This window comes from Helianthus annuus, chromosome 13 (assembly GCF_002127325.2).
Source record: "Helianthus annuus cultivar XRQ/B chromosome 13, HanXRQr2.0-SUNRISE, whole genome shotgun sequence".
Classification (NCBI taxonomy): Eukaryota; Viridiplantae; Streptophyta; class Magnoliopsida; order Asterales; family Asteraceae; genus Helianthus; species Helianthus annuus.
Window position 1 is genome coordinate 100,702,084 of NC_035445.2, and position 16,293 is coordinate 100,718,376.

Below are 16,293 nucleotides of genomic sequence, written 5' to 3' on the forward strand. Positions count from 1 at the left end.
ATATCAGCAGATTGGCACAATGACAAATGTGTTGCACCGTACAGACGTTGGCATCACATACAGGAATATCAGAAACTAAAACTAACAAAATCACCAACAACATAAGCGCGTATTTATGTTTATTGACATTTTTTAAGGGTACGTATACAACAACAATATTAACTGTAAAGTCATAATGGTATACAAGAAATGGAGATCAATGTTCATCAATCAAAAAATTGAACAATAATACACGCGACGTTTATTTCGACCTTTTCTTGGCTTCACTGTACAATATCACCCCCAGCACCGTCAGCAAATAACCCAACATTCCCGTCACCGATACAGGATTCTTAAATATCATAATCGAGATAACAACCGCTACCGCTCCTTTTGCATTTCCCAAAACCTAGCATTTACACCAACGTAAAAAAATGATTACAACTACAACGTGTTACTAGGGTGAGCAATAACCGAACAGTTAACCTAAAACCGAACCGAAATTAACCGAAACCGAATTAACCGAAATTCGGTTATAGGTTTTTTTTTTGTATCATTGGTTAACCGAATCATTTAAATCTTCATATATTTCTAGCTTTTATACCTCGTTATCATGTATTTCATGTTTTATACTTCCATTTCATGTATTTATACCTCCATTTTATTTTTTTAAACCTCCAATTCATGTATTTATACCTCCATTATATGTATTTCTAAAAAAAAAAAATTAGCCCACGTTTGGTTTGGATATTAACCGAACCGAACCAAAAACCGACAAATTAACCAAATAAACCGAACTGATTAACCGATGACTTTGGTTACGGTTTCGGTTAAAGCTAATAACCAAACCGAACCGCGCACACCCCTAACGACTAACATGTACAAAAAAAAAAAAACGGATCTTAGCATTAATATGAAACGAAACGTATTTAAAAACATGTGGGAATACCTGGAGAGTTAACGCGCTCGTGTGTTTGGTAACCAAGAAATTTGTCAAATTGACAAGATATGCTACAACGGAATTGAAGAGAAGGTACCAAACGATATTGACGTCTTTTCGGGCAAGAGCGATGGTTATCCCGACCACATTATCTTCCATTATTAACGTTGCGGGAAGCAAGATCACAACCGCTACGGGTGCCATGTACAGCAAAAGGTTCATGGAATTCAGCTTTTCTCTGTTATAATATAAATGAATGCGGTATGTTGTTAGTTAAACGTTGTTAAGCAAACGAAAGTAACTATTAAATATATAGAATCAATCAGACACTATTTAATAAACTATGGTTGTTGTAAGGAATTAATAAATAAAATAACAAAAGAGACATTTTTTGTGAAAAAACTAGAGACATATTATGAAGAGAAAAATGCTCGGATAGTCCCTGTGGTTTGCCCATTTTTCATCTTTAGTCCCTAACTTTCTAAAATTACACCTATAGTCCCCAAGTTTTTGAATTTCGTTCCCGGATAGTCCTTGGCGTGGATGGGGGTAAGTTTTTGGTGTTTGGTGCGTGTGAAATGACAAAAATACCCTTACTGTCAAATTAATAACTAAAAAGTTAAAAGAAATATAATTAATATTTTATAATTTATGTGGGACCCACCACCCACTTCATCTTCCCCACTCCACTCCACACCACCACCACCATCTCCATCACTTGAACCTAGCCCATTCGATAACTTGGAGTGTTTGAAGATAAATATGGTGTCCCAGACGCAATAAGACCATATACCTACAGTGTCTACTCCAGTCAGAAACTACTTTCTTGAGAACTCTCCCAGTGCTACATTAATCATGGATTTACCTCAGGTATTTACATGATATATCATTCCTTTGTGACTATGTTCAATTAATTTAGGAGTGAGTTAAATAATGGTGTATCTCACTGTCTATTATATTACTAGTGAAAGGATCGCTTTATAATGGCAAGTTCAGTTTCTTGATTAATCCACACAGCACATTCATATAATATATGATCTCTATTGTGTTTTGAAGGATACTTTCTTGTATATTGGACTATGGGTTCACTTGAGAGTGCATGTAAGATGTAGGAAACCGTCTCACATGGCGAAGTGTGTGTGTGTGTGGAGTGGGGAAGATGAAGTGGGTAGGGTGAGTGGTGGGTCCCACATAAACTGTAAATTAATAACTTTTTAGTTATTAATTTGACAGTAAGGGTATTTTTGTCATTTCATACGCACCTAACACCAAAAACTAACCCCCATCCATGCCAGGGACTATCCGGGAACGAAATTCAAAAACTTAGGGACCATAGGTGTAATTTTAGAAAGTTAGGGACTAAAGGTGAAAAATGGGCAAACCACAGGGACTATCCGAGCATTTTTCTCTATTATGAAATAAGTAATTTAATTTTAACCTTTAAAATTAGTTTTATTGCAGCTGGTACGAAATAAAAACTAACTATACACCTATTCCTAATTTTAGCATTTAATTTTAAAATTCGGTGCAAAATAAGAAACAACTTACATTTGTTACCGATTTTAGCAACCAAGTAGCGGGTCAATTTTTCCGCCTATCTATAACAAATTTCTTATGTGGCATCTTCTTTTTCTTTTCATTTTTATTTGTATGTAGATGCCATGTTGCATATGATGTGACATTTAATAGTTATTTTTAAGTATAATAAATATTAATGGAGATCATATTTTAAACTTGTACAAAAACTTATCTTTATTTTTTTTATCACATAAGCAATTTTTGCCTTTGTGGCATCTGATGTGGCAGGTGCCATGGCACCAATTGACTGGTAAAAGTAGTTTAAACGATCTCAGTTGCTAAAATCAGTAATACATTGTAATTTAGTTCTATACTTCTATGTATTGTTGCGCGTAATTTGAAGTTGAGTAAAGTACACGGATTGTCCCTGTAGTTTACCAAAATTTTGGATTTGTAGCTTTCCAAAAGTACACATGTGGTCCCTGTGGTTTGCATTTTGTAATGCATATAGTCCCAAACTTTTTCCAAAAGTACATGGATGGTCCCTGTGGTTTGCACTTTGTAACGCATTTAGTCCCTAACTTGGACATGCTAAAACCTTTCTATTTGTTGGTCGGGACTAAATGGAATGCATTACAAAGTGCAAACCACAGGGACCATCCGTGTACTTTCGGAAAGCTAGGGACCAAATCCAAAATTTTGACAAACCACAAGGACCATGCGTGTACTTTACTCTTTAAAGTTGGTTGCTAAAATCAGGAAAAGTGAAAAGTTGCGTTTCGATTTTGTGCAGTTTGCTCAAATCAGAAGCAAGATATGATTAACGTAACATCAAGTCATAGTAATCGAATAATCGGTTAAGAACGGAGATTACCCTTCGGAGGATAGCAAAATCCCTTGAAGAACTGATTTTAATGCCCTTGCAGCTGTAGCCCCAAGACACATAATAAAACCAAATAAATGGAAACTTGGTTCACCCTGAAGCAACGCCATGAAGAAGAAGAAGAAGAAGAATAGTCACAAATCATGAAATACGATATAATCAATCCAAAGTTGCGGTTACATGGAATCATGAAACGAATGCTAATTATGTGAAAATAATCCAGTAAGCCTACCTACTAAGTGGATGTTTGAATGTACATTATGGAAGTAATAACAATCAGTTTCTAGTTTTTGACTAACCTAGGTCTGATTATGATTACTTGATTCTTTAGGGCTCAAGAAGACATATTACCCCCCCCCCTTAATGTATACGCGCAAAGGGTGAGTTGTCGCCTAGGTGCAAGCAAAGCACACGTGTAGCTGTTTTAGATTACTTTATATAACATCATCATACTCAGTAAATCCCACCAATAGCACAGGCGCACAGCTAAGGTAGGGTCTAAGGAGGGTAAGATGTAGACAGCCTTACCTCTACGGCTCTACCCCGTAGGAATAGAGAGGCTGCTTCCAGTGAGACCCCCGGCCCGATAGTAGTTTTGCATCAAGCCTTGGACATAAGGCACATAACACTCAGCAATTAAGACAAAGGCCGATTAATGCATGTACTACCGTGTCTTTCGGCTATCGATGCCACCACATGATGCATGATTAACCATCCCCCTCTTTTAACGTTATTTTAACGAAATTAGTAAAATAACGTTAAAATCACGTATCATATCTAGAAGGTATTCAAGCTTAATACTATTGTCTATATAAAGAGACCTTATACCTTACACAATCAAAATACAAAATACAATTTATATCTTATCTTGGTAAAATAGCCAAGTTTCTTGAAAACCCTAGCTGCCATCACAGGCTGCACCTCGTTAAAAGACTTCTAAACCGCTGCCCACAATAGCCCCTAGAAACCCTAGTTAGCACCACCTAGCAAAAACAACATGCTCTCACTAGCAGAAACTCCGAAACCCTAATCTCCACCACTCACAACAACCGCTCACAATAGTCGTCCATCAGAAACAACCCGCTCTCATCAGGATTCATTCGACTACTATGTTCAAAAACACCATATTTCACTCACATATAAACACATAATCATTTTGGAAAAACAATCTCAGATCACCTAAGCTAATCATCTAACTTTTACCGTTCATATTCACAAACCAACTTTCAAGAATCACAAAAAAACAAAACTTTAACCCCATTAAAGAATTAAAGATTAGAAATTTTTACCCCACTAGCAATAACAACACCAGTAACCACAGGCACAAGAGTCAAATAAACCAACCAAGCCTCCTTCTTCATAGTCATAACATACGCAAAAACCGCGGTAAAAAACGGCGTTGTCGCACCCACCGCCTGCGTAAACGACACCGGAAGATACCTCAACGACACATTCCCACTAACAACCGATGCACAAAACACCAAACTCAACCCACAGATCTTCAAAAACTGAACCCTAGACCTAACAGTCTGCAACGGCACCGTTTTGAACCAGACAATGGCAACATAACTAAGCAAAGAACAAGCAGTCATATGACACATGGTAAGAAAGATTGGGTATTTGAACCCATAGTTACTCAACAAGAACTTGTTGAGCAACAAGACCCCAATGTTGGATGCATACCATGAAGAGACAAGACCAATGGTGACCCACTTAGTGTTAGTGGCTCCTTTCATGAAATTGGGGGAAAAGAACAAAATTGGGGGAAATTGTTTGTGGGTTTTGGTGGGTTTTGGAAAAGATTGGTGGGTTTACATGGGATTTTGGAGATTGAAAGAGATGAAGGAGATCTGAGGGTGTTTGGTGAGGGTTTTGGGTGGATCTGAGGAGGGATTAAAAGTCAATATTGAGTGATGAGAGAGAAGGGAAGGGAAGGGTTGGGTTGGGTTGAAGAAGGCGCGAGGTTGACTTGGTAACGGTAAGAAAGAGGGAGAATTTGCAGAGAAAGATGAATTTCCATTGTTGTTAACTTTAGCTAATCAAAGTATCAAACCACTAACTTTATTAATGTTTTTATCTTTATGAACTTGGATAAAGATATAACAAATTGAATGCATCTATATTACAAAGTGTAAATGATAATATAAGTTGTGTTATTTTGATTTCCTTCGTATGTAATCTCAATTTGTTATTTCCTTTATGTGTAGCTTTAATTTCTTTACGTAATTTTCAGCTGTTGTACACTTTGTACGTTAAATGTATTTTATATGTTAGCTTGCCCCCTAATTTATAAAAGATTGTTTGAGGGTTTTCAGAGTATTTATGTTTTACTAAGATTGTTTGAGGGTTTTTAAAGTATTTATATTTTACTTTTGTTCAAAGTTCATACCTTGGAGACGTAGGATTAAGATTAAAGACTTTTAGGGATTAGGTTAGAGGTGGGCGTGTGTTGTCATAAGGGGCGTAGATCCCCTAACACTTTAGGTGGACTTTGAGTATGATTGTCTTATGATATGTATGTTAATACGTTGTTTATTAATGATATACGCGCTTTATTGTGTTGTGCTTTCACCACTTCTTTAGTCTTGTGAAATGCTTTCACTATCTCTATCCTCAAGGATAGAAGTAAGGTTTGCTTACATTTCACTCCCAGACCCTATTATTAGCTTTACTATTTGTGGAATTTATTGGATATGATTGTTGTTGTTGTTGTATTTTAGACAAATTATCATTCTGATCCAAAAAAAAAAATGTTCGATAAATTTATGTAAACTTATATTTTTGCCCTCACTATAAAATTTTAAATTAACAACTAAACATAAATGAAAATTTTAATTTTCCTGGATCGCTTAGATCTCGTTAGCGGCCTTCCCCTATCTAAAATAGTTGGGGACCATCCTCACTAGACTTTTTGGGTGTATTGCTTCACTTAACTATCTCTTGGAGAAACAACCCCCCCCCCCCAAGCCAAATATAAGGAGTCGAAGTTGAAGCAAGCAATTGTGGTCCAACAATTGCAAGAATATGAGATTATAGTGGAGACTCACGATTTTGGTTTTGTTTTGTATTTGGTATAGTGAAAATGAATTTACCAATGAAAATGAATTTACCAATTAGAGTAGCCAAAAGGAATTGATTGTCGGGGAGTAGTGATTTTGGTGGATGGATTTGGGATTCTAGTCAATGAAAATGCAAACCATATCGCTGAAAAAACAATAAACGTTTAAGTTCGTTGAAGGAGAAGAAGGCGAGGGATTTTTGGTAATTTTTATTTTGGTTTCTAAACAAGGATAAATGAAATTTTAAACCTAAAAATTAGACGGACATCAATTAAGAGGATAAAAAGGTTATCATAAATAGTTGAAACAAAAATGATGATTTTCAGAAAGGTTTGACGAAAAGTAAAGTTTGGCCTCACCATGACCATTTATGTATACACTTGTAAATGGGCAACAGCTAAAAGTACAGCTTTTATTGGAACAAATGGGCAACAGCTAAAAGTACAGCTTTTGTGTGGCGAGCAATCGACGAAAAGATCCCATCAGCCGTTGCTTTGGCAAACAGAGGTATGGAGATATCGGATACAAGCTGCAAATTATGCGGTGAAGACAATGAAGACGCTGTGCACATTCTGATGAAATGCAATTTTGCTAGGAGGGTTTGGGATGGGGTCGAGACGTGGACAGGATTACCAATGACAAATGATGTTAACAATGTGAAAGACTTGCTGAAAATGATTTTAGATAGTAACAGAAGTCAATGCAAAAGGAAGATTCTACATGCAATTGCAATACAAACCATGTGGCTCTTATGGAAGAATAGAAACGATAAAATCTTTTCGGGGAGAAGACGCACGGTCCAAATGCTCATTGAGGAAATAAAAGACACATCCTTTCTAGGAGTAAAACAAAGATCAAAACATAGTTCCATTACAAAACAACAATGGTGGGAGTTTAGCTTTAATCTATAGTTCGGTTATGCCTCTTGTTCGTTTTTCCTTTTTTTCCTGTTTTTCCGGTTTGTTTTTTGTATTTGGTTCAGCTTCTGGCTGAGTACTTTTGGTTTTTTCGTTTTATGAATGAAGTTCCGTTTGGCTATTCAAAAAAAAAAAAATGTATACACTTGTATAGATTTATTAAAACTTATTGTTAGGGTTAAGATTTCCTTTTCAATGATTAAATAATTTTAAGTAGATGACAATTGCTAATATGTGATGTCCATGATTAATCACCTTATTATTATAATGAAAAGTTATCTCTTAATCATAATTCTAAGACATATGATTAGTGCTATCCTTGAAGGGGACTTTTAAATTTTGAATCGTTTTATATAAACAAAAAATGAAACTAAAATTCATAATTTAGATGTTTAATAAACAAATGAAACTATTGTTCATAATTTAGATTTTTAATATTAAAAAGTGGATAAAAATACGTTCAAAGACAATAAGTCCGATATAAAAATCGAATATTTTGTTTGGTTTCATATATAATAAAACCTTTTTGTTTGTATTTACTTACTCATTATGCTTTTGATATAATTTTAAACTATTTATAAAATATTTAAAACTGTAATCAAACTATCGTTTCTATTAAAAGAATCACGTTTCTATTAAAAGAATCAGATTATTAATATATTGGCTTTTGATAGAATCTTACGTGTTATATATGTTAAAAAATGATTACATGAATATATATATTTTTTTTCTTTTAGAAGGGCAATTACAAGATTAGATAGAAACGTGTTTCTTCCATCTTATAGTAACTACTCCATTCTTGGATAGGTGCCTAATCATTGACCATTTGTTCAATATTTTAATAACATGAGCATCTGTACAAGGCTAATGCTACAGATTTATAGAGATGTGTAGCACGCAATTCATGCCACAAACTGATGTGGGATGATATTTACAACTTTGGACAAAATTTTACGAAGTATATGCAGGGCCGGTCCAGCCTTTTTAAAGACCTAAGACGAAATGAAATTTTGGGACCCTTTATCCTTCTTTGATACTTAGTTATGTGTGCTTGACTGCTTGGAACCAAGCTAAAGTCTAACGCAATTATAACCAAGAGGATTTTCTTGTATAAGAAACCAAACAAATATAAAACAATAATTTTGCACTAATAATAATAGTTAGCGTATATAATTTTTTTAAGTGGTGGTCCTAGGCACAAGTCTGGATTACTTATACTATAGGGCCGGCCCTGATAAAACAATAATTTTGCACTAATAATAATAGTTACCATATATAATTTTTTTTAAGTGGTGGCCCTAGGCCCATGTCTGGATTACTTATACGATAAGGCCGGCCCTGGGTATATGCAATGAATATCTCTACAATCTTCATATATATGAAACTTTGTGAAGGTTAATAAACCAGACCATTGCACAAATAGAATACAAAATAGTTGAATACCATATGAATGGAGCTTTCCTGCACGATTCGTCTTGATGGTAGTGATGGATCCAGGAATTTTTTCCGTCGGATTCCTTTTGGTAGATTTTCACTAATTTTCACTATTTTTTAAAAAATCATACAAAATTTCCACTATTTTTTTTATTTTTTTCCAAACCGAGTCGGTTTTTGAGAACCACCAAAACACCCCTGGATCCACCACTGCTTGATGTATGTCACTAAAATAACTCAATCATACATACGCGGGTGGAAATGATTAAATGAATGGGTTTGGTAACAGTCAAACAAACGATTTTGAAATGTTTTATGCATTACAAATTTATTGTGTAAACATCAATAAACATCAGATGCATTACTCCTAGAGGAATATCTTGGTTTACATCTTAAATCTAAATCTAACTCAATCATATCATTCTTATAATAACACTTTCTATCTCATTCGTTTAGTGTACCCATGAAATACTTCAAACATGATTCAAAAAGTACCCAAGAATTTAAAATAGGAAACCTACAAATGACCCGACTGATAATCAGTGGCGGACCCAGGATTTTTTTTCACTGGGGTCTCATTTTCGGTGTTAAGATTTTTTACAACTAAACTTTAGAATTTTCGGGTCGGTTGTTGTTCAGGTCGGAGCGGGGCGAGAAACATAATAAAATACAATATGAGATAAAACTATATGATCATTACTTGTTAGAAAACGCACAATAAACAAAAGATGGCATTGACATGAAAAAAAACATTACAAATATTTAAAGTTGTTCCTACGAAAGTCAAACGGATATAACTCAGCCAACAATAAATCTTTTAAACATAGACGCACGAAATTATCATCCAGGCTCAAGTTACTACAAGTAAGTAATTCAGTTGTTACCTCACTAAAACGTTCGTCAAACTCTTGTATTTGCAATTTTTTTATAGTGGACGATGCAACAACATTACTATACAAAGATACATTATTTACATTAATAATGATTAAATAATATTGGTATGCTATTCCCAAGAATGATCAGCCATGATGGCAGCAATTAATCCTTCTAGAATTATTAAAAAAATGCCAAACCATGTAAAGTGGGTTGCTAAAAAATAAACAAAAGACACTATTGAGAAAAGGGTCGAACTCAAGACCAATTTGTTTGGAGAGAAGGAATTTACCACCACATCAGCCTTCCTTTTAATGTTATGGGGTCCAATAAATTATTTTTATGGGGTCCTTAAAAAAATACACATACAGGTTCTACTAATTTTTTAGAAAACATTAGGGTCCGGGTACCCCGACCCATCATATGTGGGTCCGCCCCTGCTGATAATGCTCCCTCAACAATATATATATATTCACAGCAGATCAATATAGAGTTGCATCAAAACTACATGTCATTTCTTGATTCTTAAAATTCTCAAAAAAAATCGGTTTATTGTTTGGTTTAAATATAATTGTAAATTCACTTTTGTTGGGCTCATCACACCGGGTACATAGAGTAAGGGGTTGTTTGGCAACTTCTAAATGGGTAACTACTGAACCAATAAGATGTCTGAACCATTAAGTGTTGAATTAGTAAGATGTCTGAACCATTAAGAGTCAGTATAATGCTCAACCATTTAGAGACAAATGTCTGACCGATTCAGATAAAATGTCTTAACCATTCAGACTCGGTGTAATGCTTAACTATTCAAAGGCAAATGTTTGAATCACTCAGACATCTGCTCGCCAAACAAACAGTTTGAACAATTAACTGATGAATCAGTAAGAGTTCTGAACCATTAAAAGCTAAACAAACAACCCCTAAATAATCGATATCTTCAATATTCATCCATAATGGCGTGCAAAAAAATACATAATATAAGAAATATTTGAAATTAGAAAAAAAAACGAAATAGAAGTGTATTGTAACAATTGTTAGGTCAGGACGAATACCACACGAACACTAGAACAATATGCAGCAAGCTCTCACACACACTATCTCTAAATCACAAGAACAAGAACACGAGATTTATAGTGGTTCGATCAAGCTTGATCTACATCCACTCTCCACTACTAGTTCTCTCTTTGTATTAGGTGCTCAAGAGTTTACAGTACATGAATGAGAAGTATTTATAGGGGGTACAATTAGGGTTACTGATTATGATAATATAAAAAACAAGAGGAACAATTCTTTGCCTAGAAGAACAATCCTTTTCCTGAGTCAAATCCTCCATAACCCAACAATCTCCCACTTGAAGGCTTTGACAACTTCAAATTACTTTCCTTAAAACATCTTCATAAGTACCTCTGTAAACACTTCATCCTCACTAGTTGTGGGCGGCCTTATCATCAATTATCATGAAGGCCAGTTGAAGCTATACAAAGCTTAAACTTCTATAAGGTGAAACCCTTAGTCAACATATTAGCTGGATTTTCAGTTCCTTTGATCTTCTTTAACTTCAGAGTGCCATCACTGACTTGATCTCTGATAAAGTGATGTCTCAACTGTATATGTTTCGTCTTCGAATGGAAGACAGGGTTCTTTGCAAGGTGTATTGCACTTTGATTATCACAAAACAATGCACAATCAACTTGTTCCTTGCCAAGCTCTTTGAGAAAATTCTTCAACCAAATAAGCTATTTGCTTGCTTTAGAAACTGCCATATACTCCGCTTCTGTGGTTGAAAGGGCAACACTTTTCTGAAGTTTGGCAACATCGTACCCTAAGTGTGGTTGGTACTCACCAAACGGCCGAGAAAATTAATTCCGACTTGTTGATGAGGATCCACTAGAGTGAGAATGGGAAATTTTCCATCAAGATGTGGATTTCACTCCTAACTTGATGGCGTAATTTCGTGAAAATCGAATAACGCGAATTGAGAGTCCTTCACGAAAGTGTGGGTTTCACGCCTATTTTTGTAAAATTATCTCGTTTGTATAATACGAGTGGCTTCACGTCTTCATGTGTATTGAGTAAAGTCTTAGGAAAGACATATGTATAATTTTAAGACAAAAGAATAGATGAGAAGCAAGATAGGAAGAATTTAAACATTTAAGCATGAAAATTAGGAATTGTCGAGTTTGGTACTTAAACTATAGATTAGGTCAAATCATGGAAAATTTTCCTAATTCCCTATAGTTATGGCTTGATACCAATCTGTCCCACCCCAACCGATGGCGGAAACATCGGAGTGAGACGAAAATGAGATTGCAAGTTCATGACACTAATTGTGACAAGTATATTTAATAAACAAAATTTCATTTCATTGATAAACATTCGAGTACAACATTTGAAACAAATACAACAAAGTACATGAAACAAATACAACAACAATACTAGAATTCTAAAGTAAGTTTCTAGCCAATCCTACTAGATTTCATCATCATCCTCGTCATCAAATTCCTGTAACACGTTTCAAAGTATAGTTCAATACAAAAAGTATTGGCGAGTATACAAGTTTATCTACTAGCATAATGTAAAGAGTTTAAACAAATCCACATGGCATAATTGTTATCAAGAATTAACGTATAACTAGCATGCAACTATAAATGTCCACCCAAAGATTCCCGCTAGCGTAATCTTGTTGTAGCAACGACAAGACCGTTATGATTAACTTGACATGACCTCAAGAATATGGGCGGTGCGTTACTCCTATAGCGCTATACATGTTAAGGGAGACTTGTACAAAGTTAATGACATGTATAAAGCATAAGAATAGTCTAGCATACACGAATTCAGGCATAACATATTAAGCATGTATGATGGATTGTTTGTTTATGATTTAAGCATAAAGTATGTGTGTTTCGTGTGAGTTTAATAGCATGAACGTGTGCACCCAAAAGTGTAAAAGTAAAAAGGGTGTCGAGTATACTCACGGTTTTGCAAAGATTTCCTTTTCAATCCGCGAGTTGCCGATTTGGGAGAGTTGGAACACCGAGGTTACCTTAAAATGGGTAAACGAATGTGTGTGAGTTATCAGATTTGGACGAAGGATTTGGATTTGAATCAGAGTAAAAAAAGTATGTATATATACGAAAGTATATCTCGCGTACGCACTCGTGTTGACACTAAGTTTCTGTGATTTCATGGGTCCTGATTTGCCCATTAGAATCAACAACGAAAAGATAACTGAATTTCATAACTCTGTTCGTGCGAATGGAAGATCCATTCATACAAAAGGTGTCTATTCGTGCGAAAGGGTCTGTTCGTGCGAATGGTGCCAGTTCATGCGAATGGAAGGTTCCAGTTCGTGCGAAAGGGCCTGTTCGTGCAAATGGGGGTCCTTTCGTGACACTTAACCATAAACTGGTTAACGTTATTACGATTTATATATTTTATATTATATTATTTAGTATTAACGGTCCAATATTGTCACATATTTTATGGCAGTTAAGCATGGAGGTACTAACGTCTCTTTGTATGATTCACCAAAGCTCTAAGTTTATCAACATAGTTGATAAACCCGGTTGGTCACGAATTAGTATAACATAAATAAATAATTAAAGAATCCAAGCAGCCAAATAACGACAACCCGGGCGTGTCGTTCCCAACATGGCAAGTATTGGAGGCGAGAGGGGTTAACTTACTTTGTTTATAGGAAACTGCTTGGGTGTTCATTTGCAAGTACGTGAGTGAGGTACTGGAACTAGTTTGGAAACCCAAGGCTCCCACGGTTCACACTTCTACCAAAACACAGGTTCGTCCATATTGAAAATGGTGAATCCTGGATGGTTTCAACACTCGGAATTATGCATGAACTAAAGTAAAACAAATTGCCAGTTCGTGCGGATGGAAGTCAGTCCATACGAAGGGACTCGGTTCGTAAGAATGAGAGACAGTCCGCACGAAGAAAGCTTAGTTCGTGCGAGAGAGACCTAGTTTTTACGAAAGATTCAGCTGTTGAGCTCACATCTTGGTGGAAATCAACCTCAACACATACCCAAAGTTATGGACTTAGCTGTGAGCTTGGTGGGTACAAGATTTCACCAAGTTACAGAAAAGTAATTATAAAAACATAACTTTAAATCTTACTTTGGACCTCATTGTGGTGAGGTTTCACTTCAGATTGCCAAGGCAAGCTGTGAAAACCATCCGAGAGGTTATTCCAAGTATGAAGATTTGAAGAAAAGTAGTAGAAAAGTAGAAGAAATGACCAAGGAAGTGAGCTTAGAACTCACTTAGAGACTGTTGCTGCTTTCTGTCTGAAGTGTGCGAGTTCAGTGAGTTGAGAGAGAATTTTAGCGTTTGGAAAGTGTTGAGTATGGAAGTGGTCTCGTATTTATAGATGCGAAGTAGGTCTGGTGCAGATGGAATGACTTGTGCGACTGAGGTCAGTTCGCACGGATGGTCTTCTTCGCACGAAGGGGTTAGTTCATACGAAGGGGGTCTCATTCGTATGAGGGAGTTAAGTTTGACCGGTTTTGCCTATTTCAGCCGGTTTTAAGTATTTCAAGCATACAAGTGTAATGTATAAGTATAATGCATGTATAATGAGTGTTTCAAGCTTTCCAAGTATAAGTTTTCGCGTATGAGCATGTATTCAAGTTGCAACGTATAACATAAGTATGTATAAAATAATCGAGTTTCGTTATGATCAAAGCCGCGGATTACAATGTTTGGAAAAGAAATATGAATACAATACAATTACAATTTTCCGAAATAGAAATATGATTACACTTTCTAAATAAGGAAAGTACAGAAATGTGAAGCGTTACATGTACCGTTTGGTACCATCATGTTCATCCTTGACCCCTGAAAACCCATTTGTTATGAAGAGCGTTCTTCCCATATGGAAGCTTTGTCAAATTCCAGGTCTTGTTCTTCTCAAGCGACTTCATGTTGGGATTGAACCCTAACAGAGGAACAGATAATGTAAAGCCAAAACCGGATCTCATCAGTGGACCATCAATAAGCAGCAGTTTATCCTATGCTCTCCCCTTGACAGTGGTTATCTAACAGCTGATGGATCTTAAGTGCTGCTCAACTACAACAACTGATAAACCAAACTCTGATGATTATCCAACGACTGCTAAAGACAAACACTGTTGCTCTATCTACTGCTGTTTCCTAAGTACTGCTGAAGACTCAAGCACTGCTCTCTCAAAGACTGATCACCTTTGAAGAATGAACTGAAGATTCAACATCTGTGCTCAGGCTACAACAGTGGAACATGAAGCAGTAGTTTTCCTTAGTTTTGCTTTTTACTACTTATCAGATGTTACATGTCAGTAGTTTGTATAGAACAGTGTTTATAGTTTGTTAGGTCGTTAGATGTCACTATCATGGTGACGTCAGCTGAAGCTCATCAGTAGTTTGGTTTGCCTATAAATATGACAGTATTCTGTACTGTTATACTTGATCGTTTTGAGTGAGTTCTTCTTCTCAATTCATCCTTTCATCTTGTGCAACCAACTCTGGTGTATCAGGCTGAGGGGGAGTTTAGATTGTAAGCTTGCATTGTAATCCTTTGCTTATATGTAAATATTTTAACTCAATGAAAAGCAATTGTTTATCAATCTATACCTTCCTTTGATTGTGTTTACAAAGTTTGCTACTCATTTCCGCTGCACTTATATCATTTCATATGATCTGATTAATCGTTTTATGCAAACAAACACAATCATGACGGCCCCAGATCCCAACAATTGGTATCAGAGCTTGGACAGTCAAATTCGATCTAACAATCAATTTGACATAACAGTTCAGCTCATAAATTCATTGATACTAAGGGTTGGTTGTATTCAGTTGAAAAACAGAGTAACGAATTAATCATGATCAAAATGGTTATTCAGAAACTCTGTATATCAACCAAGATGTCATATTACACACAAGTCTCACACAACAAGTTTTATCATGCACATGTAACTCATAGTTTTCAGATTTGTAAAATATCTGGTAAATTATGGGTTCGTTCGATACTTTCCAAAATTGATTTCGATTGTTGTTTTGATATTTGTGATGTTTAGTCAAAATCTCTCATGTGTTCAAAGGCAAGTTGAGTACCTTCAAAAGGACGAAATCGACTTTGTCTAAAACACATTGTAAAAATAAGGTGTCAAAACTGTCCTAATCATAGGTAATGTGAGATCTGTAATAAAACATGATCGAATATGGTCAGATCTCTCAAAACATTGCTTCAAAGTGATTATGGACAAAGTATGTTCAAAATGTAATCTCCTAGTGAGTATTTCTGAATATATGAATAAAAAGGGTTAAACGGGAAAAAGAAAATGAACAAATCTCGAAGTGTAGCTATCTCAAAAACTTTTGAAATCAAAAGCAAAAGAGTATAAGCATAAGACACTCTTGAGGTTCAAGTCAGGTCATCAGTGGTCATTTTGCAACTGTGTGCATTCATCAACACAGAAATTGTTCTGGTAACAATGGCATCTCCAGTGATTGTGCTTAAAAGGAATTTACAATCAATTGACAAGAAAATGACCAAAACAATGGTCAAAATAACTTGAGAATAATATGATCATGAATTTACTGGTAAATTGTCGGATCCTTTTGATTATTTTCAAAACTTCCTTTGATTTTTGTTAAGGTGTTTTCTTCTAAAATAAAAACCAGATGTATTTTTTTTTTTAA

General features: G+C 35.5%; 1 protein-coding gene across 1 annotated transcript; it reads right to left on the minus strand.

Annotated features, from left to right (window-relative positions):
* Positions 1-90: 90 nt before the first annotated feature.
* LOC110898825 (probable sugar phosphate/phosphate translocator At5g05820) lies at positions 91-5,324 on the minus strand. Its single transcript, XM_022145670.2, has 4 exons — positions 4,610-5,324; positions 3,312-3,415; positions 929-1,157; positions 91-388 (listed from the first exon to the last, which is right to left on the minus strand). Exons 1-4 carry the CDS (start codon positions 5,054-5,056, stop codon positions 242-244), a joined length of 927 nt encoding a protein of 308 aa, XP_022001362.1. The 5' UTR covers positions 5,057-5,324; the 3' UTR covers positions 91-241.
* Between the last annotated feature and the right edge of the window lie 10,969 nt (positions 5,325-16,293).